At 41.1% G+C, this 25,197-nt stretch overlaps 1 protein-coding gene across 2 annotated transcripts in view; it reads right to left on the bottom strand.

Moving 5' to 3' along the window:
• EGF (epidermal growth factor) overlaps positions 1-25,197 on the bottom strand; it is a 102,916-nt gene that overhangs the window by 67,099 nt on the left and 10,620 nt on the right. For both annotated transcript variants that reach the window (XM_054030391.1, XM_054030392.1), the window contains exons 2-6: positions 18,107-18,238; positions 13,630-13,829; positions 12,396-12,577; positions 8,087-8,317; positions 4,117-4,319 (exon numbers count right to left, since the gene is read on the bottom strand). In XM_054030391.1, the coding sequence (XP_053886366.1) occupies positions 4,117-4,319; positions 8,087-8,317; positions 12,396-12,577; positions 13,630-13,829; positions 18,107-18,238 (948 nt within the window). The remainder of the gene's footprint in view (positions 1-4,116; positions 4,320-8,086; positions 8,318-12,395; positions 12,578-13,629; positions 13,830-18,106; positions 18,239-25,197) is intronic.

Below are 25,197 nucleotides of genomic sequence, written 5' to 3'. Positions count from 1 at the left end.
ATCCTGGTTTTAAACTTCAGTAAGGGGTGCTTATGCCTCATATGCTCCGAAAAGCTAGCTGGATAGATTAACCGAGCCCAGCAACATTTTATTTAGACAAACACATTGCCTGAAGCTAGTAAAAAAAAATCTGTCACTAATAGGGACCCTAGTTCCTTGATCATTAGAATTAAAGTGCTATACATCCTTGCTTATTATACTACATCCATAGAACTTGTAGAATGTATTGGACCCTACACCTGATGCAGAAAGATGCTTTCAAAACAAATAGAAAACAGCACCCAAAAAACCCCCACCCTGAATTTCCCTCAAACAAAACTCAATTATCCAAATATCCTTTTTATGGGGAGGGGTTTTCAGGCTTCTTGAGCTGTCTGTGCCCAGCTCCCTTCAGCGGCTGGTGCTTCTGTAACTAGGACCGAGTGCTCACAAGCTTATTTTTGTCTCCCAAACTATTATTTTTGGTTTAATCTCCTTAATCTTCTTCTGGGATTGCCTGACCCTTTATCAGGCAAAGAATAGCTGTACTGTTGCTACTGCTACTGCTGCTGCTGAACGAGAGTATGCAACCACCCCCACCCACACACATGCAGCAAACCCCCCTCATGTGACCACACAGGTGAGAAAGTACAAGAGAACTTGTTCATGTGCTCTATTTCCAATTCACCCTCTAAATTCAACCACATGGAAAATAGCCTAACTATTGTATTTCACATGCATTATTCTACCCAGCCATAATATGGAAAGTGCTGGCCAACTGGTAGAAAAGCACTTCAAGAATTACTATTTAATCAGATATGAAAGAGGTTTTTGGTTCAGGTTTGGTTGGAGGTGTCAAAATTTGAGCTGCTTGTCTCAAAGAGATTAGCAACACTATAAACTGCTTCCACTGGACTTTTATAAAAAATATCATGGAAATATTTCTATTGGCCTCATGAATGAATCATATAGGCCATTTTCTTAACCATGTCTGCTTTAAGGATCAATGGGAGTTACAGATACTCAGAACCACTGAAAATCAAAAGATTTATATATGGATTTAGGAACCTAAATGTAGATACCCATATTTGAAAATTTTAGCAATAAAACCTAAAACTGGGGCTAAGTTTTGCCTGACACTAGTATCCCTTTAAACAGAACAGTATTTACAGGAAAAAAAGATAATTAAAGGAGAAATCGGTCTTTGAGATGTCAGGACAATGCTGACAGTCTATAAACCGTAAGTAGAAGTGGCAGGTATTCCAGAGGGGTTATACATTTATCAGCAGCTGAATCTGAAGCTATTTACCTCAGATTCTTTATCATGTGGGAAGAATGCCTTCCACCTTTCACACTTTGCCCCACAGAACAAAGCTGTTGCATCAGAAGGTTGTGGTATTTACATCATGACATTGTGAGAGTACATTGCCTCAAACCCAAAGCCAAATTAATGTCCTGATAGTTGTGAAACAAACAGTCATGACAAGCTCAAGACTGTCCTGTGAAAGAAAAAGGCGATAGTAGAGGACCTTTCCCAAGCAAGGCATTCATCTAATGAAAAAAGCCTGCAGCATATAACCCAAATTTGATCTTTGGCAGGAATTGTAGCAGTTAAACATTTCCTGTCAGGTTCTTTTGTACCTGAGGAGAACTTACTTGCCATCTGTGTTTCTGGTTTAAATAAGGTTTGATCATTCACATTTAATGCTGTGTTGCAGCAAACATTGACTTAGCCTCTACAGGGCATCCAGTTAGAACCTACATGCTTTCATCTCCAGGTTGCCCTGTTGTAAGATCCCTTATAAATCTCATTTGTGCTTTGGGCTAATTAACCTTCTCAATCCTGGTTCTTGGGCTGGATAAGCTAAGCAATGCACATGTAAAGTCCAAAGAGTTCATCTGGATTGGGCAAGGTAAGCTTCTTTTTCTCCTCGTATTATAAGAAGCCATTTGGGAGAGGAAAAAAATGCATTACAAGCACCACTTACTTTCATGCTTTTACCAAATTATCCTTGCAGTAAAGCTGCAGACAGCATGGCACATTTCAAAACATTGACAATTTATCCACTAAGAAAAGCATGGGGAAAACCCTTTTTCAATTGAAACGTGGACAGTGAAAAGCGGTCTATACTCTTCGGTGGGAGGGGGAGGCGAATACATGTAAGCTCCGATGAGAAGAGTAAAAGCTAAGTGCCCAGCATCGATAAGCTTTACATTATGTACTTTGCCTCAAGGGAACGCTTATAACCCAGCTGACAGCCCCTGGCATTCATTGTGTCAGCAATTATGAACTAGTCAGTTTCTTCTCCCCTCACCCCTACCACATGCACATGCAGACACACCCTATTGGTCAATACCAGCTCAGGATTTAGAGAAATTATGCAGTACCTTCCAAACCTGGGTCAACTAGTTGTATCACGTTGAGCAATATGCAGATGCTTCACCCACTGAACCACATCTACCCTGGTCCGGTGACTGTGTGTTTTTTTCCCAAAGGGAATGATTCAGTCTACTAGTAACATGTTGTATAGAGCAGTGGAAAAATCTCTGAATAAAGGGACAGGCTCCTTAAGGTCATGGCTGTGTGTTTTGTTTTCATGCAAGCACTTGACATTCGATTTTAATTGCTAGCATCCCTACTGCAACAGAATAAATGCTTGAAGTGAAAATTAGATATTTCCACAGGAGATACCTCTTGAAGATCTTGGTTTCTACCACTCCATGGTACAAGAAGAGGGGAGAGTGGGTCCAAATATGGCATCGGATGGAGTGAAGGGAGAGGAGGGTCAATAGATGGATGAGAGATATGAAGTTAATAAGTAAGTGTCATGGGGTGGTTTCCGAATTATGTTTCAAGAGGGTTTTTTTACATTATAATTTTTGTTAAGAAATACTCTATGTTCCTCACCACCTGAGTTGCTCAGAATCTCATGGTTCTTCACCTTCCATGGGAGCTTTGGAATTACCATAGTACAGGGGTCCCCAACGCGGCGCCCGCCAGGGCATCTAAGTGTGCCCACGTACTGGCCGGCGGACGAGCATCCGCTGAAATGCCACCGAGACGCAGCGTCATCTAGATGCATCACTGCCAAAATGCCGCCAATTTTCGGCGGCATTTCGGCGGCGACGCCTATTGATGTTGCCGCTTGTCGGTGGTATTTTGGCGGATGCTTGTCTGCCACCATGGTCCTCCGTGGCTCGTCGTCTGTCGCCCGCCAGACGAAAAAGATTGGGGACCACTGCCATAGTACACTTTCCGGTGCCTGATTCTCCACTGTCCTGCACTTTGTGTAGTTGCTTATACACTTGTACAAAACAAGTGCAAAATGCTACTGCATCTAAATAATAACCATCCACACCCAGTTGGGAAGGTATAAATGACTACACAAGGTGCAAGACAGTGGAGAGTCAGACCCTGTTTTTTTCCTCCTCTCTGGGCATTTATAGTGTACCCACCACTGTGGTATTTAGGTGCCATGTTGCAACGATGGGGATCCCTTCACCTATATTCATCTTCTGATCCCACAGTAAAATACCCATGGTGTGATCACACTTTGAGGTGATTTACTGTAAATCACACAGACTCACACTTCTTATTTAAAAGTTTCTATAGGAATTCCATATCAGTCCTAGGGTAAACAGTGTGACCCTTAATCCAGTTACTTCACTGTGGGACTGAGACATACATATATACTATTGGTTGGACATTTCATACATTTCTCAGAACAACTTAGGACTGACAGCAAGGTTTTCAATTATGCCTTAGAATAAAAGGTCCATAAGGGGACAGGAATTGAGGCGAGTTGCCAAGGTGTATGTTTGATATACTTAGGGATATGCGGCACGCACACACACACACACACACACACACACACGCACACAGAAATTAATTCATGTGGATGTTCCTCATTAGTAAATGAATAGAATTAGATTGTTCTCTGTGTACTTCCTAACTGAAGCTCCTGTTAAAGTCATGCATATTGAGTGAAACCCTCGCCCCAGGGCAGTCCATGGGAATTTGTCATCAACTTCAAAGGGGCCAGAACTCTTGCTGAAAAAAATTCTATCCTGAAAAATTAAATGGAGTGTGTGACAATATTCTTATACACATAAGCATGTCATTATATGGTGACTTACCAAAATCTCGAGCATCTGTTCTTGCACCAGGCTGTTTAAATGGATGGACCACTTTTATTTCAGCAGGTGGCAAAAATGATGGTTTCAGGCTGATTGTCACTATAACCTTTCCTGTAAATTTACTGGCTCTCCGGATCGCGTCAGTTTTCGGGTCTGGATAGTAGAAGTGCTCAGCAAACAGAGATATGCCAAATAAATGGTGTCTGGAGTGGAAAGGAAACAACAAATAAGTAACATTTGATTTCATCCCTATTTAATCATTTGCTTTATGTCTCCTGAAAACATGGAACATAGATCAACCATGTTTGCTTCAGATACCCTGATATACTTTTTATCAGAAATTAAAACCTGTGAACACATGATTGAATGGTTTGTGAGGTATGGTATGACAGTTGAAATGTCACTATGGACACAATATACCGTTGCTCACAACATAGCACACAACATAGTGCAGACACAGTGGGGCCAGCCAAACAATTACTAACAACTCCTGCAGCTTGAGTGACTAGTTGACCAGGACTGCCCTGTTTCACAGAGAAAGTCCCGGTATTCTGTCTAACTCTATTGAACCCATGGTTTAAAATGGACAACACACTATGCCATGTGCCTTTGTGGAAGGAACAGTGCCTGTTAAGCATCCCCATTTCTTTGAGAGGCTACTGATTTCTAGCCCCCTCGGCTGGGTTCCTGAGCCTCTCAGGAACGAGAGAGAGGCTGGAAATTCTGCATAGATGGCTAGCAAGAGCAGTATGCTGGCATCCATTTCCCAGAACATTCACATGGGGGGAAGAAGAAGGAGACTCTGCCCCTTCCAGAGCTCAAGGGAAAATAATATTTCCCCAGAGAACACTGGGAAACTCAAAGGAGGAAGTGGGGAGCTAGAGAGACTTTGTTGATGGGATGTGGGTAAATTCAATGGGAGCAACTCATAGAGATTTGACAGTGTGCAGAGAAACTTAGATTTTATGGTAATTGTATGCAAATGAGATGACACATACTGAAACATACAATTAGGTGGCACTTTATTTGCATAAAACCTCCCAATTTCCAGATCTAGAGCCTTAACAGATACGTTTTCTGGACCAGACATAGGGCAGTTGATACAAAACACAATTTTTCCAAGGCAGTTTGTCTAAGGAGTAAATCATGTATACCAGGATGTGATAAAACCTTGTCTACAACAGAGAATTGTACCATTGCAACTTCCATTGGTGTGATTCTACTGATGTAAGTTGCAATGATGCAGGATATCCATAGTAGGCATCCTTTTTTCAAGTGCATTATTGCAATGTGTCCACACCGTAATCCTGTACCATTGCAGAAGCACTAGCGGCCAGATATTTAAAGTGCAGATAGGCACCTAGTAGGATTTTCAAAAGTGCCCGAGTCCCACTAATTTCAAAATTGATTGAAATCAATGGGAGTTAGGTGCCTAGGTTCTTTTTAAAATTCCCACTGGGTGCCTATCTGCATCTTTAGGCACTCAAATACATTTAATAATCTAGCCCCTAGGTAACAATCCCACAGTTCCTAGAAGATCCCCAGGACTGGTGCCTTAATACAGGAGATATAGATTTCCTAAAGTCCACAGTCCTGGTCTTTCTTCCACACCTCGTAAAGTGTATGCAAAAGGAGCTCAGTCTTGTACAGCTCCTAAAGTGTCCATCATTTGAGGGCATTAACCCATTCTCAGGAAGTGAACAGGATGACAGAGGGGGCAGGGATGGTAGTATCTGACTGGAACGCAGGATGGGGAGTTGGTGGGGGGACTGATATACCAGGGCCCATTGGGGACAGTTGGTACTGAAAGAGGGGGTTTTCCCTAGCATCTTGAGGTCTATAGGTGAGGGGGACCATTCCTGAGCACCTCCCACAATGTGAAGAGATAGATGTGTGTGTGACGTTGTGCAGTCTATATGGTTTTATAAAAACTTGATAATAAGTCAATATAATGTAACTGAGATAGTTTTAGAGAAAATACGGTACTAAGTGAACGTAAGTAACTGGGATATGCCTCATGCAAAAGGTCTCTTGTAAGGTATCATTACAAAGCTTATAATCTACTGAGTATGATCATCTGATTTGTATAAATGTACCACTCTTGTATCTAAAACTAGAAATATAAAATGTAACTCTGAGGGCCTATTGTAATTGTGTAAAGTGTGGACCATTAATGATGGTGTGGAATCTTGATGACTCCCATTGTCTGCAGATGGCTGTATTTACCTGTGAGTCTTCCTGTATGTGTGTGTGCTGGCAAGTGAGTAATGAAGTCTTGCAGTGACATGTGATCATGTCACCTGAACTGGAATCCATCTTTAACCTGGTGCTTTTCCAGTGAGGGGGGGTGGAAACCCAGAGAGACAAAGAGTTCCCGCCTTATGCAAAAGATATATAAAGGGGGGAAGAGAACAGAGAGGGAGAAGCCATCATGAAGAATCCCCTAGCTATCACCTGAGCTGCAACAAGAGCTGCACCAGGGGAAAGAATTGTGCCCAGGCCTGGAAGGTGTCCAGTCTGAGAAAAACTTACTGAAGCATCTCTGAGGGTGAGATTATCTGTATTCAGTTTGATTAGGCATAGATTTGCGCATTTTATTTTATTTTGCTTGTGACTTACTTTGTTCTGTCTGTTACTACTTTGAACCACTTAAATCCTACTGTCTGTATTTAATAAAATCACTTTCTATCTAGTAATTTACTCAGAGTATGTATTAATACCTGGGGGAGCAAACAGCTGTGCATATCTCTCTATCAGTGTTATAGAGGGCGAACAATTTATGAGTTTGCCCTGCATAAGCTTTATGCAGGGTAAAACGGATTTATCTGGGTTTAGACCCCATTGGGAGTTGGGCATCTGAGTGCTAAAGACAAGCACGCTACTGCGAGCTGTTTTCAGGTAAACTTGCAGCTTTGGGACAAGTGATTCAGACCCTGGGTCTGTGTCTGGAGCCAGACGGGAGTGTCTGGCTCAGCAAGACAGGGTGCTGGAGTCCTGAGCTGGCAGGGAAAACAGAAGCAGGGGTAGTCTTTGCACATCTGGTGGCAGCTCCCAAGGGGGTTTCTGTGATCTAACCCGTCGCAGTGTGCTGATACAGACCTCAGGAAGAAGTCATTGGAAGGGTAAAAGGAACATTCTGGTACAGTGCTGGCAATTACAGGAGAGCAACTGTCTGTCCATGTTGCGGTCAGTGCATTACTGCAGAGTGACCTGACGCAGAACGCAGCAAAGATGAGCCTTGCTCCAAGCAAAAGCAATGTGCACAATTGCAAGCACTCGTGTGTGTTCAATGTCACAAGTGCTTGTAATGCCAAAATTCTCTAGTGTAGACAAGGCTTATGATGACCGTACATGACGGAGACACTCATTATCACTATTTCTGTTTCTCTGGAACTGACCACAGCAGTAAAATCAGCAGAGAATTGGACAGTATGTAGATCTAGTGCTGCCAGGGTCAGGAAAGCCTCCAGATTCAGCAGCTGAAGAGGACAGCAAGATTATATATGACTATCAGACAGAAGAGGAAGACAAGACATGATTGGTGGTCTGAGCACAGGCTGGAAGCCCACATTCCTCCGTTGTCCTCTGAACCCACCTGCTCTGACCTGTGGCAAATCACATAACTTCTTTGCCTCAGTTTCTCCATATACAGGAAGGAGCTAATAATAATACATAGCTACTTAAAAGGAGAGTCCTGAGAATTAATGAGTTGTCATTTGCTAAAAACTTAGGAGATGAAAAGTGCCAAGGAGGAGTACTATTCAGACAGCAATGAAAATGGGTTGTTTGTTCTATTTTCCTATCATCTTCTGGTTATATATTGGTTATTCTGAAAATGTTGTGCCATTTTGTCTGTACTTTACAATCTTTATTATTTCCAGACTCAAAGAAGAAGGGGAAGAGGATGTCTTTATCTGATATAGCCCTAAAAAATATTTAGTTTCCTTCTATCCAACACAGAAAAACTTACGGGGCAGAATGTTTGAGCAAATGAATAGAGCCACCATTATAGTCACATGATCCAATGCGTGAAACATCTTCCTCACTATCATACTGGATCCAAAAGAGTCTCGTGTCAATAAAATCCAGTGAGATGGTCTTTATTTTTTCTGTGGTCCTCAAAACACTTCTCATGTCAGTTCCATCAAGGATTGCTCTGTGAACGCTGGAAAGAGCACCGTCTGAAGACCAAAATACAAACCTAAAGACAAAAAAGGGTCATATTTTGGAAGAACTATTTGCAAGACAGTGCAGCAGCTGATGCAAATTATCTGTTTAGCCCTCCCTTTTTAGAGTATTCTTCATTTTTAATCACCGTACTCCCAGAACAGAAACATCTAATTCAGAAGTTGAGTAATACCAAGATATCTGTTGCATGAAGGACAAGTCAAATATGCAGAAACTGTCTACCAGAAACAGAATGTTTACAAAATACCCTTCTTCAATACTTGTGCAGTATCACTTGAAAGTCCATAAAAGATATATATCTAAGTGGATTTGAGTCTTGCTCTTGACATACTGTTGCCATTATCCTTTACATCTCTTAAAGACCTTCGAGGCTTGCAAGCTTAAAGGCTCTCTGTCATTTAGGCAAATAATTTTAATACATTTGTTGCTTATCAGATACATTTTTTAAAATACCTTTCCAACTTTTTTTTTTTTTTTTAAACTGCAGATGTATCAGAAGTGCTAAGTCTAGTCTCCCCTGGTTTTGCTGGAGGAGCAGTTGTTGGTCTGAGAGTTTACACATTGTGAACTCTCTCTCACTTTAATTAAATGGGTGACCATCATTTCTCCAAAATGTTCGTTAGCTATTGGAGTTAAATAGATGTCAACAATTACAAATAAAAAAAGGAGCTTTATACAGTCAAACTAAAAACAGCGTTGGCACTCAGTTCTTAGCTTTCTGCATATTTCTCCCATTATATTATAATTTCACAAGTTCTTCAGTCACTACAGAGACTTCGAGAACAGACAAGATTTGAGTGTCTAATATAAATAATTAGCAGGAAAATAAAACTTTAAACAATAAGGGGGGGAATATGACTTTCTTTATATATAAAAAGTAAATAGGGCAAACACCTTATTTTCCCCCTTTTCAGGACACCTTTAAGATAGAAAATAACTCTGCGTTGTATCTTTTAACAACTGGTGACTGTCCAACGGCAACCACTGTAGTGCTAAGATTCATTTTATAATTTTTTTCACATTTAAAAATGTTTTCAAGGGGACTGGATGGCTGAGGGAATTAGGTAACAAGACACTAGAAACTCCCCAAGGAAGATCCAGTTTAGTGGTGACCAAACATTGTTTCCAAAAGTGCAGTTGTGATCTAGCTACACCCAACAGAGAAGACAGTATTGTCACCAGGAACCTGTCATCCCTACAGGGATGCCTGCAAGTCAGGGAAAAGGCACATGACTAGGGAAAGCCTGCACTGCTTCTGGCTATGTTGTATCTCTTCTGTGGATAAATACACCTCTTCCGTTCCAAGCAATTTCAATCCAGAATCTGTTTTACAGGAACTTAACTGAAAAATACCTGTTCTACTATTTTATTGATTTCTTTTAATCTAAATATTAGGGCACAGTCAAAATACGGCCATTATCCTGCACACACTTACACATGCCCAATGAGACTATTCACTTGTGCACAATTACTTGTTCTCCTTGAGGTTTGGAGGATCGGGGCCTATATTTTCACATGACCTGGCTTGGCCACAGTTCCTCCAACAATATATGGATAGTTGTTTTATTTTACAGGATTAGGGGTTTTTTTTAAATTCTGTTTGCTTCTTTCTTTGTTTTACGATTACACACAGAAATTCCAAAATTATCACATTGCATTGGTTTGATAGCACTGAAATTGTTAGACATAAATATCCCATTCAGACCAAAAGTGTAAAATCATATTGAATTTGAAAGAAATACAATGCTTCTTAAAAGTACAAAATAATAAAGCCACAAAGCCTGTGTATTATCATTATTCTTATTTATATCATACCCGGAGGCCATAGTCAAGAAAGGGCCTAACTGGGTAGGTGCTATACAAATGCAGCAGAAAGACTCAGTACCTGCACCTGGAAGTTTACAATCTAATTGTTGTGGTATGTGCTAGGTCAATCTGATACAGAAACTACAGATGAAAAAATGTTTTAGTAAGGACAATATGAGGTGGCTACTATAGCAATTTTCAAACACGGCAATAATAATCGTTCGCTCTTTTATGGTGCTTATCATCTCAGGATACCAACATGTTTTAAAAGGTGGGTTAAATTCTATAATCTCCATTTTACAGGTGGAGAAACAAAGAAACATAGAACAATTAAAGGCCCAGTCCAATCACATAAACTTCCATTAATTTCAGCACGAGTTGGATCAGGCCCACGTGACATGCGCAAAGTCACATAGCAAATTAGTGGGAGGAATTGAAACCAGATTGCCTGACTCACAATCCCTTGCAGTACCCCTAGACAACAGCTCCTCCTCTACAGAGTCTTGATCATGTCTAAACTCCACAAAGGAAATAGAGGAATACAGAAAAAGGTTGCTTTATTATTATTCTGTAGCAAAACCAGCCAAGCATATCTTGAGAAAAATGTGATTATTAATTTAGCTATCATGCTGATCTTCATTACTTGAGAGTTGTACACATTTCCAGGAAGATATATTTCTTCTTAGTTTCTAACATTGCATATATTTGTCCCTGTGGAAATTAATTCACTGACTGCTTGACTTCACTATATTAATATTAAAATAGAACCATCAGGACTTTCAGACAAGCAGACTGTGCTAAAATATAAAAATGATGCATAAGAAAGTAGACTTCTAGGAGGACCTAAACAGTTTATTAATAGCTAACTAGCCTGACACGGCAGCATGTGAGTAATGCTTTAAAATAAATCCCTAGCTGATCACACATAGGTGTATATATACACCTTAGTCTGTCTGCAGAGTTCATAACAGTTTAGCAAATATATTTTCATTATTCCATTCACAAAATGTTTCTATGTGGCTTTAGGCTGAAAGGGTACAGGGACTTGTGACAACTTCCAAATCAGTAAATGTGACATTCAGTACAGAAATAAGTAGTTTGGCATTCAGCCTTTTAAATCATACTCAAATGCCAACCCTGTGAGGAATATAGATATTGTTGGTTAGCATGAAAAGAAGGTTAGTGTGTAAGTACAAAAGAGGAGGACACGTGAGCCTTAACATTAAAATCGACAGCGGTGATGAGTGGCTTCATTGTAAATAAAAAGTGCCAACAAAAATATTTTATTGCCATATCAATATGGAGTATCTCAATGTCTCCTCTGCTGTTATTTTAAAAGTTACCAATGAAAGAGCTTTACACAGTTAAGAGAAGTCAGCACAGTGTATTCAGGGTGATGATACAAATACAAATATCTCTTCAGACCAGCCAAATCTCCCTGCATGGATGCATCTCTGAGTGGCTCTCTATGTAAATTGTTTTGAGCCTAGAGAAGCTCCCTTATCAAGTCTAAAACACTAACATTTATAGAACAGTAACAGCAGTCAGTAGCTTTACAATCGGTATACAAGCTGACCAAAATTGGAGGCAAATATAATAGAAAGAGGGGAACAAAGAAAACCACTTTGGCATTAGCTCCGTGCCTGTGAACGCTCCAGGTAAACAAAATGTCCAGGCCCGCTAGCAGCTTACCTAATGGGCCAGGAGCCAAAGTTTGCCAACCCCTGAAATATAGGCTTATGAAAGGGTCATACAGTTTTTGCTATTTTTACCTATCCATCTTGGGGGATCAGCTTATAAACGAACAGGCTAATGAACGAGTATATACGGTAAGTACTATATGTTTAATATGAACTGTGTTCTAGATTGGGGCTTCTCAGCATTTTCAGGCATCTTTCCTGCTTTACCAAATGAAGATCAAGCTCATTCCCCTTAAGTCCTCCACCTCCATCAACTGAGGCCTCATTGGCTCCTTCCCTGATAACCAATAACCTCCTCATTCCTCTTCCCCCTGACCTAACCCCATCTTCTCCCCTGCAATCAGAGCTCTTTCTCCTCACTTTAATGATGAACTAGGGAGGTCAGTCTCTGTGTTGGACTCCAGTACACTGCTGCCACCTGCCACCCTATTTATCTTTATTGTGTTCTTGGGGAAGTTGTAACAATCACTTGACATTTGATCAACATACTGTACGCAAGCTGTTCTGTTAGCCTACAAGAAGCCATCAGAGCATTTGGTTATTTTGAGACTGATTCGAAGAATTTATAAACTTAGGCAGAGTTACCTTTTCCCAGGGTCAACAACAATACTTGTGGGATGACCTACGTCCTTTAAAAGGACTCGGGAATTGTTTCCATTCATGTCAGTTGCTTCAATAGTTGCTTTCTGGTGGTTGGCCCAAAGAATATCTTGATTTATCCAGTTGATGGCAAACCCTGCAACACCTTTTTCAACATAGCGTAGTCTCTGTAAACAGAAATTAAAAACATAAAAAAAACCCAACCCAAATTACCATCCGGAAGTCATCACCAAACAAACTAGTGACCTGCAAACACATTGAGGCTTCCATTTAAATCCACTGGCTGGCCTCTTTTTAATGGCACCACAGAGACTGGATTTCCTTGCTTGCTCTTTAATCACCTTGATTTGTGCTGCATTTCTCTCCTCCTGTCACCTACATCTTTAAGCACAAACCATTGAGTTAAGTCATGCTAAGCAAGGATGAGCTGTTCTCAAATGAAAATCAGGCAGGGGTATCCCAAAGTTGCCCAGATTTTCCTTTTACCAAAATGTATCTTGTATTTCCTAAGCTATAAAATATCCATTCACACACTGGAAAAAGCCCTAATCCTTCAAGTTCATACATGCAGGATAAGTCAATGAGGCTGCATGTAGACACAGGAGTTCACCTATGAGGTGTTCATTGTAGTCCACTGCAGAACTGACAGCATCTTGGGGTCTGGAAGTGCTGAAGTTCCTTTGTCTTTGCCACACAACATTAGTCAGATATAGAGCACAGCTGTTTCTGAGCAAGAGAGGTAATACTGAAAGGAGTGTTCATGTAACCTTAGGTCTCAATTAGTAGTTTCAAGAAAAATGTCATGGGAGTTATGTACATTCTCTTCATGCTAGCCATGCCAGCTTGGGTTTCTGAAAAAGTCTATTTGAGAAAATCCCACAATTCCAGTGATATATTTAAAGCTGGCAGAAATTAGTACTGTCTGCGAGAACAACAAACCTAGATTTGTCTGAATTTCCTCCCCATAGCCTTTATTCTATCACCATCCCCTCACCTTATTAAAGAGATCACATGTATTGTGAATGCCAGTGGGGTAGCCCACTGAACACAGACCTCCCTGTTGCTGCCAAGGCTAGTGTGCCAGGGACGCACACTTCAATGCTACAATTGCAAATCTGTAAGCAGAAATTGCACCACTGTATCTGAAGAGTAGCCCCTCACATCAGATTTGTTATTATACATGGTTTCTTGGAGAATCCCATGGCAATTACCAGCTTACCTCTTGTTTTGTGCCGTTCAGGTACACTCGTTGCAGAAGCCCTTTTTCAGAGTCCACCCAATACATTTTCTCTTCTTTGTAATGAAAATCTATGAGCACTGATACGCCAGCATTGGCAACTAGCCGTTCGTGATTGGTCCCCTCTCTGTCAATTCTAAAGATGGCATTTCCATGGCTAAAAATTAGGAATGGTGCAGGATCTGGGGGGGAAGGGAGGGAAGAAATGTGGTCATACATTGGTATTTTTCTTTCATGACACTAAATTCTTTTCAGCACTATGCCCATCACAGAGTTGGGAGGAACTTATAATACTCATACCTCACAATGTTCTGCATTCAAAGGGTCACCACCCATTTTAGTCCCAGGGTTATCTATGTTTCACACAAATGTGATGCCCCCTCACTTTTTATTGTTGAAAATCAACAGAATAAAAAATTACAGACTCATGAAACAGAGAATACAGAAAGAGTTATTTACACTGAAAGATGGAATCCCACATCATTTTAAGTTTCCTGGATGAATACTATTTTTGGTGACTCTCATTTTGGGTCTCAGTCAAACTGTGTGGGGCCATCTTTGAGCTTTAGCACCTGAGAGGTACGATGTTACTAAATGGAAAATCAAAATAAAGCAATTACTGAGTAAAGCCAAGATTTTCAAGAATTGACATGCCTACATGTCTACTATAGCATACCTCTCAGGGCCCAGAAATCTGAAGACTTCATACAAATGATTCAATGCTCTAATCTGGATATTTGATAAATATGGAGCTCTTTAATAACACAGACAACAGCAACTCTCTTGATAAACCTGATAGGGCAGCATAGAACAAGCTTTAGGAACACAGGAATTCCTATGTTCCTGCTGGCTGCGGGCTCCCCCTGAGCTGTTGTTCAGGGATTTCTAGTTTCCCCTTGAGGCTCTGCCACCAGTTGCCTTGGGCTGGGAGTGGGATCTGGCTGCCTCCTACCAGCAGCTGGGGGATGCTCTAGCTGAGCTCCTGGCCCATTGGTATGCTGGTGATGGGGGCTCCCCATCTCCTGAGCCTAGAGAGAGATGGCTACAGCACTGACTAGCCCTGAGTGGCTGCATCTGTATGGTTAGTATCCTCCTAGATCGCTCTCTCTTTGGTTAGAGCAGTCCGAGCCCTAACCACAGAGAGAGAACCAGAGAGACCTTTCAGATCTCCACACTGGGGGATGAAGGTCCTGGTGCAGAGTAGCAGAGACTGGCCAGGTCTGAGCATAGGTAGCTCATGGGCACCAGGAAAGAGCTGCACATACAGACTCGTGCAGCCACTAGTTATTACCATTAATTCCCAGACACAATCCACATTAAGATGAAGTTAGGGTTGAGAGCACATTACTAATTAGTGCTGCAAGTATCCTAAACTCAGGAAATCCAGAACTGAGGTTAAAGGTAAGGAATGGAAATGCATAGTTAGGGCACCCAAACAACCTTAACTCTGCCCTGTAGTGACATTATGCAATAGCCATATGACTTTGATTTGTACATTAGTGTGTCTGTGGCACCAATTTACATTAAACCAATTTATGGTCTTGTTAGATTTATTTTACCCTCATGATTCCCCCTATAGGGCAGAGTTAAGGTTGTTTGGGTGCTCTAACTGTGCATTTCCATACCTCAACGTGTTTGTGGATTTCTTTTTCAGAGATGAGGGCTTTTAGCAGAGAGGCTGTCTACCCTGATAGAAAATTATCACCATGCATTCCCAACAGCACAGCCCTAGAGGCTCTAGCCAGAGTCAGAAGGGATGAGAGATATGATAACCCCCTGACTGGGACCAAACAGGGTCAGTTTGACATGTGCAGCGTTGCAAGCAGTACACGTTTCTTTTCACTCAGGTAGTACAAGCAACTGCTTATTGACTGATATGCTGGTGAGAGAAGGAGCTTCATTATGCCAGTCATAATTCAGCCTTTCATTTTTTTAAAAATGTCTTGCATATCAGGCTGCTGCCTAATAATTAATTTGCCACCAAACCACATTTCGAGGGGAAAGCAATAAACATTTTAAAGGTAGTTTGTGTGTGTATGTTTAAAAGGTGTCTGAAACTGGTCAGAGCACATGAAGAGGGGGAAGATGCATGCAAAATCTATTAATAAAGTTATCCTGAAATGTGTAACATGGGAATCACCCCCATATATATTACAGCTATAATAGTCATCCATTCACCTCTTCGGTTTAGTTTCCAATACTGAAGGGGAAATTTTAAATCCCTCAAACCCACACCCTACCACCAGTTTTCACTGACATACTTTTAACATTCACAAGGATGAATAAGTACATCAGTTTCAATAATAGGTTTCATAAACTTTTTTAAAAATTCTTTTTAATATTAGGCATAAGCTTTGGTTCTAAACTCAGTTGTCATCATTCCTATACACTTGAACTAGATGTCCTCAAGATGCATAACACTTGCAAGGTGAAGGTAGACAAATAAAACTCTGTGCCTTATCCACCTCCCATCAAGATAATGGGACTCCTTACCCCTCAGGATTCTGAGTTTGATTCTGCTTTCGAATAGCAGGTTAGGCAGCAGTTTTTGACCGGAACGCAAGATCTGGTTTATTGTTGTACATGAGGAAGTTGACCAGCACACTGATTTGTATCATGGGCTCTTTTGTACTTGGAGTTTTCAAGGTATTACCCAATTATAACAGCTGCTTCTAGGATGTTAGTGACTCTCTTTTTCTGCTGTTTGCACTGCGCAAATCCATGTGAGACTATTTCAACTATGTAGACTTGGTTTACATAAATGGTAAATGAATGTTGAACTGCAGCAAGGTTGATTTGTCTCAGGAACCTGACAGCTGTACTGCTTGCATTTTTGCCAATTACTCCACTGACCAAGAGTTTACATATATTTTGTTTTTGTCCTCTCCAGTCAGTGAATTGCTCACAACAGTAGTTTAATTGAGGGCTCTAACTGAAAGGGAATTGAACACATTGAGGAATTTTGTTTTGTTTGGGTTCCCTGTTGTTGTTGTTATTATTTAATGTTTATACTACGTTATCATCCAGAGACACCAATCAAGTTTGGAGCATCATTGTATCAGGTGCTGTACAAACAGACAGAAAGAGACAGTCTCTGCCCCCAAAGTGTTTACAATCTATAAAACATGAAGGAATTTTGTTTGATGGGTTTCCTACTGAGTAATTTATATCCAGAGATGGAGATATGAGCTGCAAGGCTTCTGCCCCATGTTGACAATCCCTGAAGTGAAAAGCCACCTCTCCTTTGACTGTCCACATATCATATCTGATACAGATTGTTTATATCTGATATAAAAGATACAGGACTAGGGCTTGATACTCGTATTATTCTTACAAAGAAGCACAGAAAATTACCCAAACAGCAGCTCCAGAAGCCCTTTTGGAATAGTGTTTTAAACATTGAAACTATCCCTTATAAAAATAATGATGTTCTCTGGTATCATTTTCAATTTAATGTGGGACTGTTCTCCGAAAAGCATCTGTGCACAGATGGCATTGTGAGGCTACATTATTTTCCTCTCCTTGGTGTAAACTATGTACATTTGATCTGGACAAGTAAATATAAAATAAAAATGCTTCTTTTAAACGGTCTGTGCTGCTTGTAGCCTTGTGACCTCAGCCTGGGATCCAAAAGTCAAGCTTGTTTCTGTCTGGCTCACACTTCATCAACAGTGTGAGGAAGATGCTAAAGCTAGAAAAGAGCTAACAATTCTGTTGTTGATTTGTGAGCCAGACCCAATCCAGTTCAGTCTTCCTTAGCTATACTGGCACTGGGAAGTTACCAGGAGTAAAATGTATTCAAACTTGATTTGGTCACAAGTGCTCAGTATTGGACATGAGAGAAGTTTATTAAGGCAGTGCCTAGCGCTCAACCAAGACTGGGATCCCATTGAACTAGGACTCTACAAACAAAAGAGTAGACAGTTCCTGCCCCAAAGAGCTTACATTCTAAATAGACAAGACAGACAGGGTATAAGGGAAAGGGGTAGAACACACAGACAGTGAACAATGTGATGGCAGCAAATGTCATGTTAGTGCCATGATTTTGGGGAGGGAGCGATAATATTAGGAGGGTTAGTTAGGAGAGGGGTGGGTGAATGAATGGATGCTATGACTCTGCACAGAGACAGGGAGCTGGTCTGTTAAGTAAGAAGGATTCATTTTTACATGCTCATTTTTCTTACCACAACCACACTTTATGTTTTGTGTGTGAACTGTCACGCTAACACCAGAGCAGGGGCCCACTCCAGTAAGCTCACTTTCCACTTTAATTTTATGTTAGCTGTGGCAGTTGTTTAATCAGCACATGACTTTTTCCCACTCCTTGTCCAATAGCTGAGTTATGTCAAGTCAGTGCTGGGAGCAGACTAGCCTGGAATGTTTTCACATTGTGAACTGATGCTATACTGATAGATAAAATGATAAAGCTCCTTTCAGCAATTTAAAAATATTATCTTACCATCAGCATAACAGGACCACTTGTCATTATCCAGAGTGTAGCCAGGCAAACAGGAGCACAGATAGGACCCTGGAACATTGACACAGGTTTGGCCACAAGTACCTAGACCACCTTCAAGGCATTCATCAATATCTGAAATACAAGTACATACAGGGGAATTCAGCAGGCAAAACAGAAAAAAATACTAAAAGAAAGCATGTATATGACTCAGCTAGTCTATACTATAACGTGTTAACTACAGATTTTTAATCTCCCATTATTAAAAGAGTAGGATGACTATATGGTATCATTAGCAATGGGTCTGTGGCTTTGTCAGTCAAGCTTATGGTAAGTATAAGTGAGGTAGGAGACTGTGGGTGTTGTGCTGAGAGAGTTGTGTTGATTTGTGTGTGGATTGTGTTGTGCTGGGAGTGCATGGAGGCGAATGAAGGGTGTGTGCTGCAGAGAGGGCATGTGTGTATTTGGGGTTATTGTGTGTGCCGGTTGTGTTGTTGTGAGTGGGTTGTGTTGTGCTGAAATTGTTGAAACTAGCCGTAGAGTAAGGGTGGTGATTGGTTGTTACCTCTGCTATCACAATGGTCTAGAAGACTCTTGGCATGGCATAGATACATGCCTCTCTCTAGCTGTATGCTGCACAAGTGTAATTCATAATCAAAATGGCTGAGAACTTCAAAATTGGACAGTAACAGGCCATGAAACCTGGTGATATTTTGATCAAAAAGAACTCTAACCCATACTTGCAGCTATTTTCATTGTGCACACTGACTCAGACATTTTAGGCTTCAGAGTGACCACACAGAATGACATTCCATTAATCATATTATATAGCTTTGTTACTACAAGGGGTTTGTTCAGTGATTTATTTGTAAGGGACAAGCCAGGGAAATCCCCCTTCTATCTTATGACTATCCATTGTAACTAACAACTCTCCATTCTAAACTAATGTTCAGTAGCTTCACAGGCAAAAAGGAATGTATTTGTCCCCTGCTCTTGTTTGTTTCTGAGGTTGACATTATAATTTGCTAAATGAATTTTGACACACTACCTCAGTCTGCAGCTGCCTGACTTCTCCCTGCCAGTTCTCCCCCCACAACCTCCCCTTCTGCAGTAGGCATTGTAAAACATGCCTGAATGTCAAGTATCAGAGGGGTAGCCGTGTTAGTCTGAATCTGTAAAAAGCAACAGAGGGTCCTGCATCTTGCATCTGAAGAAGTGAAGTTCTTACCCACGAAAGCTTATGCTCCCAATACTTCTGTTAGTCTCAAAGGTGCCACAGGACCCTCTGTTCCTGAATGTCAAGGCATTCCCATTTTAAAGTGCATCTAGGACATTTGGGATTCAGCTGAGTCTTGCATATTAAAATCAGACCCTTTGAGTTCTGAGAGCAACAAGCCCAAACCAAACACCAGTCCAGTGCAACCAGTGAATCAGTTAGAAACACTGACTTCTTAACTGACAGATTAGTCTAGAGCCTTCAGGAATCAACAAAATGCTTGGTGTATTTATGCTGTATTATCGGGACTGACGCAACAGCTACAAGAGTGAAGGACTTTTGGAAAATAAGGTCATTCCTGAAGAGCAGGTTTTATTTGGTGGTATATATGGGGAAAGGAATTAAACACTTAGGGACCACTCCTGTGAGGAGCACATCCACAGAATACAGAGAGCCCTCAGTTCCGACTGAAATCAAATGCAGCTTATGGCAACACTCAGTAGGTGTTCAGCGCTTAGAACCATCAGGGTCTTATGTATTTGTTAGCGTACATTAGAGGAAGCTAACTGGTACAGACATATAAGGTGCTCTTAATTAATGACTTTTACCCTGCATAAAATCCATTTTTCTGTCCATTATGAAGGGAGAAAAAAGTATATCAAAGGCTTCTTTTTGGCAATTTATCAACATGGTAAGTACAAGAATGTACAAACAGAAAATGCAGCAAGAGAGCATTTGAAAAGGGTTGCAACTGATTGCAAGACAAAAAGGACACAGATTCCTGAACACATCTTTTCCTAAAAAGTCAGGAATACAGTTCAGAGAATTATAGTCACTGCATAGGTTGCTGAGGATTTTCCTTCTATATTCCTGACCTAGACTTTGCAACAACCAAACAAGAGAAAACCTGGAGAACCCATCCCAAATTTTAATTTTAGCCCAGTGCAAACTGAAAGAGGGCTTTGGGAATTCACTGAAGGCTGTGTGCATACTCCTCTAGTTCAAATATGATCAAGAAAACTCCTAGTCATGCATCGCAGTATACCGGTAGAGAGACTTGATTTAAGGTGCTTTCGATAATCAGGGACACAGCTATTGCACTTCCTCTCCAGATAGCTCAAGAAACTGACCTTGATCCTTGCATCATAACAAAGGTTCAAGTTTTTCACAAAACTCAGCTGTTCTTGAACAATTTCTCCAATTAATTAGGTGGAGCAAACCCAGCATTAAATCTATCTTTTTTTTTAATTGCAAATAAACCGCCTTGCTTACGTGGAAGTGATCCAATACAGGCGATCTTACTTCCACTTTTATTGGCTTCTACATTCCCCTTCCTCAGTAATTCCATTTCAGCCACTGGAGAGTGTAATCTCTGCCCCAGTGTCTTCAAGCACAAAGGCACCAACAGCAGATACCATAGAGGCAGCAACTTTCAGTGCTTCAGATATGTCTGAATCAGAACCATCAGTATAAGGTAACTATGTCAGGAGGTGCTCCAATCCTTTTCTTAGCTGCTGGGCTGTGAAGGAAAAGCTGCTCCTCAGTGGGTAAAATAAATCAGGTTTACATTTTGAAATGTGGCTTCTCTTGGGACGTGCACTACTGTGTGTGCACAAATCATTTTTGTGCACAGGTTTCTCACACTATCACTTTAGCGCAAAAACAACAGACTTTACAAATACAAACCCCCTCTGTGTGTGCAAATTAAGCACCGACTTCATGAAACTGGATTTTGCATTTGTAAGTTCTAGAATTTATACGAATAAGGGATAACGCATCAAAAAAAGGCAACGGAGGGTCCTGTGGCACCTTTGAGACTAACAGAAGTATAGGGAGCATAAGCTTTCGTGGGTAAGAACCTCACTTCTTCAGATGCAAGTCTTGCATCTGAAGAAGTGAGGTTCTTACCCACGAAAGCTTATGCTCCCTATACTTCTGTTAGTCTCAAGGGTGCCAGAGGACCCTCTGTTGCTTTTTACAGATTCAGACTAACACGGCTACCCCTCTGATACTTGGCATCAAAAAGGGTGATTACAAGTGTTTGTGCGGAGAAGTGAAGGCTGAATCGAGACTTTTGAAAACATAGCCCAGATCTAAACTCATTTCCCCTTGCTCTGTTCAAACTCTCTTCCCTCAATCTCTGCTTCACACCTTCTATCATGCCATCCTGCCCCCATGCTTTGAACTGCCTCCCACTTCTCTTGTGACAAGCAACTTCCCTTTCTCCTTAAAAAAAAAACTCCTGGCATAGAGCTCCAACATCTGCACCTATTGTTTATTAAACTGTTATTCGGTGTATTATATTTCCCCAAGTTAGACAGCATGAGCCGTACAGCGGTATATACATGACAAATAATAACAACTGCATATAAAGCCCATTCCAAAAGTTCTGTAGCTGCCCAGTATAGAGAAAAACAAGAAATGCCTTCTACCCATGTACAAGCCTTTTACTCAAATATACAGTGAAACACACAGCAGTATGTGGTTCAGAGCGGATTGCCAACATGTTTAGCTGGCTACACAGAGGAACTCTGCAACATAAAACAAAAGAGAACCATAAAATCATACTTCCTCCTGCTCTTTACCAATACAAAATCTAGTGACAGAATCAGTGGCATCATTTTTTTTATTTTGAATTCATGAAATCTGACCATCAGTCACTGGACAAATTTACATATATTTTATGCATAATATTATGCTGGATGACATTAGCCCTAAAGATAATCCAGCCATCACCATGAGCACTTAGGGAAAAGTCTGAAAAACAGATGAGCAACGTACTCTGCCCTGTGAATGGACTCTCACTTTTCAGACCAATGGGAGAACGGAATTCCAAAGCCAGGGACGCTCTACTAAGTAAGCCCTGGCATTCAGATCTGGGAACTATGAGCCAAAGTGCCCCATCTTATTTCATTCTCAATATGTTGCACACCGAAGGAAAATAAACAGCAAATTTTGATCCAGCTTCTGAGCAGTGTTTGAAATGTGCTTAGCACAGCTCTAGAAGGCATGGGGCACACGTGGTTTTTTTATACCACTTTTATGATCCCCCTGGATTCTGAGGCCTGTTAACTCCCTAGCGTAGTTACAGTCGCTTAAAGACTGCTCTAATTTACACGTAGATGCCCAAATATGCTGTTCTGGCAACTGGAGATAGCTGGAGCAAAGATTCACCCTGGTCATGCCACTCATCCCTCAGACAGGACCCCTCTACTAAGGGCTGGGTGGAAGAAGCACAGAACTGCTACTTTGGCTCTATGCCATCTTTATACAATGGAAGTTCTGCTGTTTTGTTCCTTAAGTTCCCAACTGCAAAATGGGAATAATAACTTTCCTAGACCCTGGGTTTGTTGTGAGGAGAAGTTCACTACTGTTTGCAAGGTGCTCACATGCTACAGTAGTGGGGACTTCATAAACCTCTAGCTAGACAGCTACTTCCTCAGAAAGCTTAGTAATAATTATTATATATCAAGCCCCTCTCCTCAATTTCTTCTAAATGTTTTCTTTTGAAATATCTGGTTATATGATTGATTTTGATAGTAGTCTTTTGAGACAGATTCCTACCATGCTGTCCTTTTGTATATCATTTATTTCAATATGCATCCTTTGCAAAGAAAGCCTTCTTTTCCTTCTTCCTAAACCTCTACATGAAGGTTATTAGCCTACCACATTGAACTCTGCAAAATGCTACTGTGAATGTCCCCTAAACGTCACATTGTTAGGCCAGGTCAAGCAGATTCATTGTCCCTTCATGGCGTACATGCATTGAAATAAGTTAGACAAAAGAGCAACTTCAACAAAAGTTTCCTTCCAACATGTTGCTAAGCAGATTCTTAGGATAGTTATAGCTATTAGAAAGCTGCATCTAGGATGCTTGGGACTAAACCCTGCAGCCCTTTGTCAGTCAAAACACAACAGTTTCAAATGAATAAAGGCTGCAGGATTTGGGCCTTTAATTTGAGTGCCAGCAGTATTGCCATTTGGGAGGATCAAATTATAGAATCATAGAAAGGTCAGACTGGAAGGGATCTCGAGAAGCCATCAAGTCCAGCCCTGCTGTGCTGAATCAGGACCAAATAGACCATCCCTGACAGGTGTTTGTCCAACCTGTTCTTAAAAACCTCCAGTGATGGGGATTCCATAAACTCCCTTAGAAACCTATTCCAGAGCTTATCTACCCTTGTGGTTAGAAAGCTTTTCCTAATATCTGACCTAAACTTCCCTTGCTGCAGATTAAGTCCATTACTACTTGTCCTACCTTCAGCGGACATGGGGAACAATTACTGTCCTTTTTACATACTTGAAGACTGTTAAGAAGGTCCACCTCAGTCTTTTCTCAGGACTAAACAGGCCTTTTTAACCTTTCCTCATAGACCAGATTTCCTAAATTATTATCATTTCTCAGAGGGGTAGTCATGTTAGTCTGTATCAGCAAAAAGAATGAGGAGTACTTGTGGCACCTTAGAGACTAACAAATTAATTTGAGCATAAGCTTTCGTGGGCTAAAACCCACTTCATCAGATGCATGCAGTGGAAAATACAGTAGGAAGATATATATATATATATACACACACACACACAGAGAGGACATGAAAAAATGGGTGTTGCCATACTAGCTATAATAAGAGTAATCAATTAAGGTGGGCTATTATCAGCAGGAGAAAAAAAACTTTTGTAGTGATAATCAGGATGGCCCATTTCCAACAGTTGACAAGAAGGTGTGAGTAACAGTAGGGGGGAAAAATTAGCACGGGGAAATAGGTTTTACTTTGTGTAATGCAAGTCTAATTTAATGGTGTCCAGTTTGCAAATTAATTCCAATTCTGCAATTTTTTGTTGGAGTCTGTTTTTGAAGATTTTTTGTTGGAGTATTGCAACTTTGAGGTCTGTATTTGAGTGACCAGGGAGGTTGAAGTGTTCTCCAACTGGTTTTTGAATGTTATAATTCTTGATGTCTGATTTGTGTCCATTTATTCTTTTGAGTAGAGACTGTCCGGTTTGGCCAATGTACATGGCAGAGGGGCATTGCTGGCACACGATGGCATATATCACATCGGTAGACATGCAGGTGAATGAGCCTCTGATAGTGTGGCTAATGTGATTAGGTCCTATGATGGTGTCCCCTGAATAGATATGTGGACAGAGTTGGCAACAGGCTTTGTTGCAAGGATAGGTTCCTGGGTTAGGGTTTTTGTTGTGTGGTGTGTGGTTGCTGGTGAGTATTTGCTTCAGGTTGGGGGGCTGTCTGTAAACGAGGACTGGCCTGTCTCCCAAGATCTGTGAGAGTGAAGGATCGTCCTTCAGGATAGGTTGTAGATCCCTGATGATGTGCTGGAGAGGTTTTAGTTGGGGGCTGAAGATGAAGGCTAGTGGCGTTCTGTTACTTTCTTTGTTGGGCCTGTCCTGTAGTAGGTGACTTCTGGCTCTGTCAATCTGTTCCTTCACTTCAGCAGGTGGGTATTGTAGTTGTAAGAATGCTTGATAAAGTGTTTGTCTCTGAGGGGTTTGGAGCAAATGTGATTGTATCTTAGAGCTTGGCTGTAGACAATGGATCATGTGGTGTGGTCTGAATGAAAGCTGGAGGCATATAGGTAAGTATAATGGTCAGTAGGTTTCCAGTATAGGGTGGTGTTTATGTGACCATCACTTATTAGCTCTGTAGTGCCCAGGAAGTGGATCTCTTGTGTGGACTGGTCTGGGCTGAGGTTGATGGTGGGATGGAAATTGTTGAAATCATGGTGGGATTCCTCAAGGGCTTCTTTTCCATGGGTCCAGATGATGAAGATGTCATCAGTGTACTGCAAGTGGAGTAGGGGCGTTAGGGAACGAGAGCTGAGGAAGCGTTGTTCTAAGTCAGCCATAAAAAGGTTGGCATACT

The sequence above is a fragment of the Malaclemys terrapin genome, chromosome 5 (assembly GCF_027887155.1).
Source record: "Malaclemys terrapin pileata isolate rMalTer1 chromosome 5, rMalTer1.hap1, whole genome shotgun sequence".
Classification (NCBI taxonomy): domain Eukaryota; kingdom Metazoa; phylum Chordata; order Testudines; family Emydidae; genus Malaclemys; species Malaclemys terrapin.
This window is presented reverse-complemented; position numbering and strand designations above follow the sequence as displayed.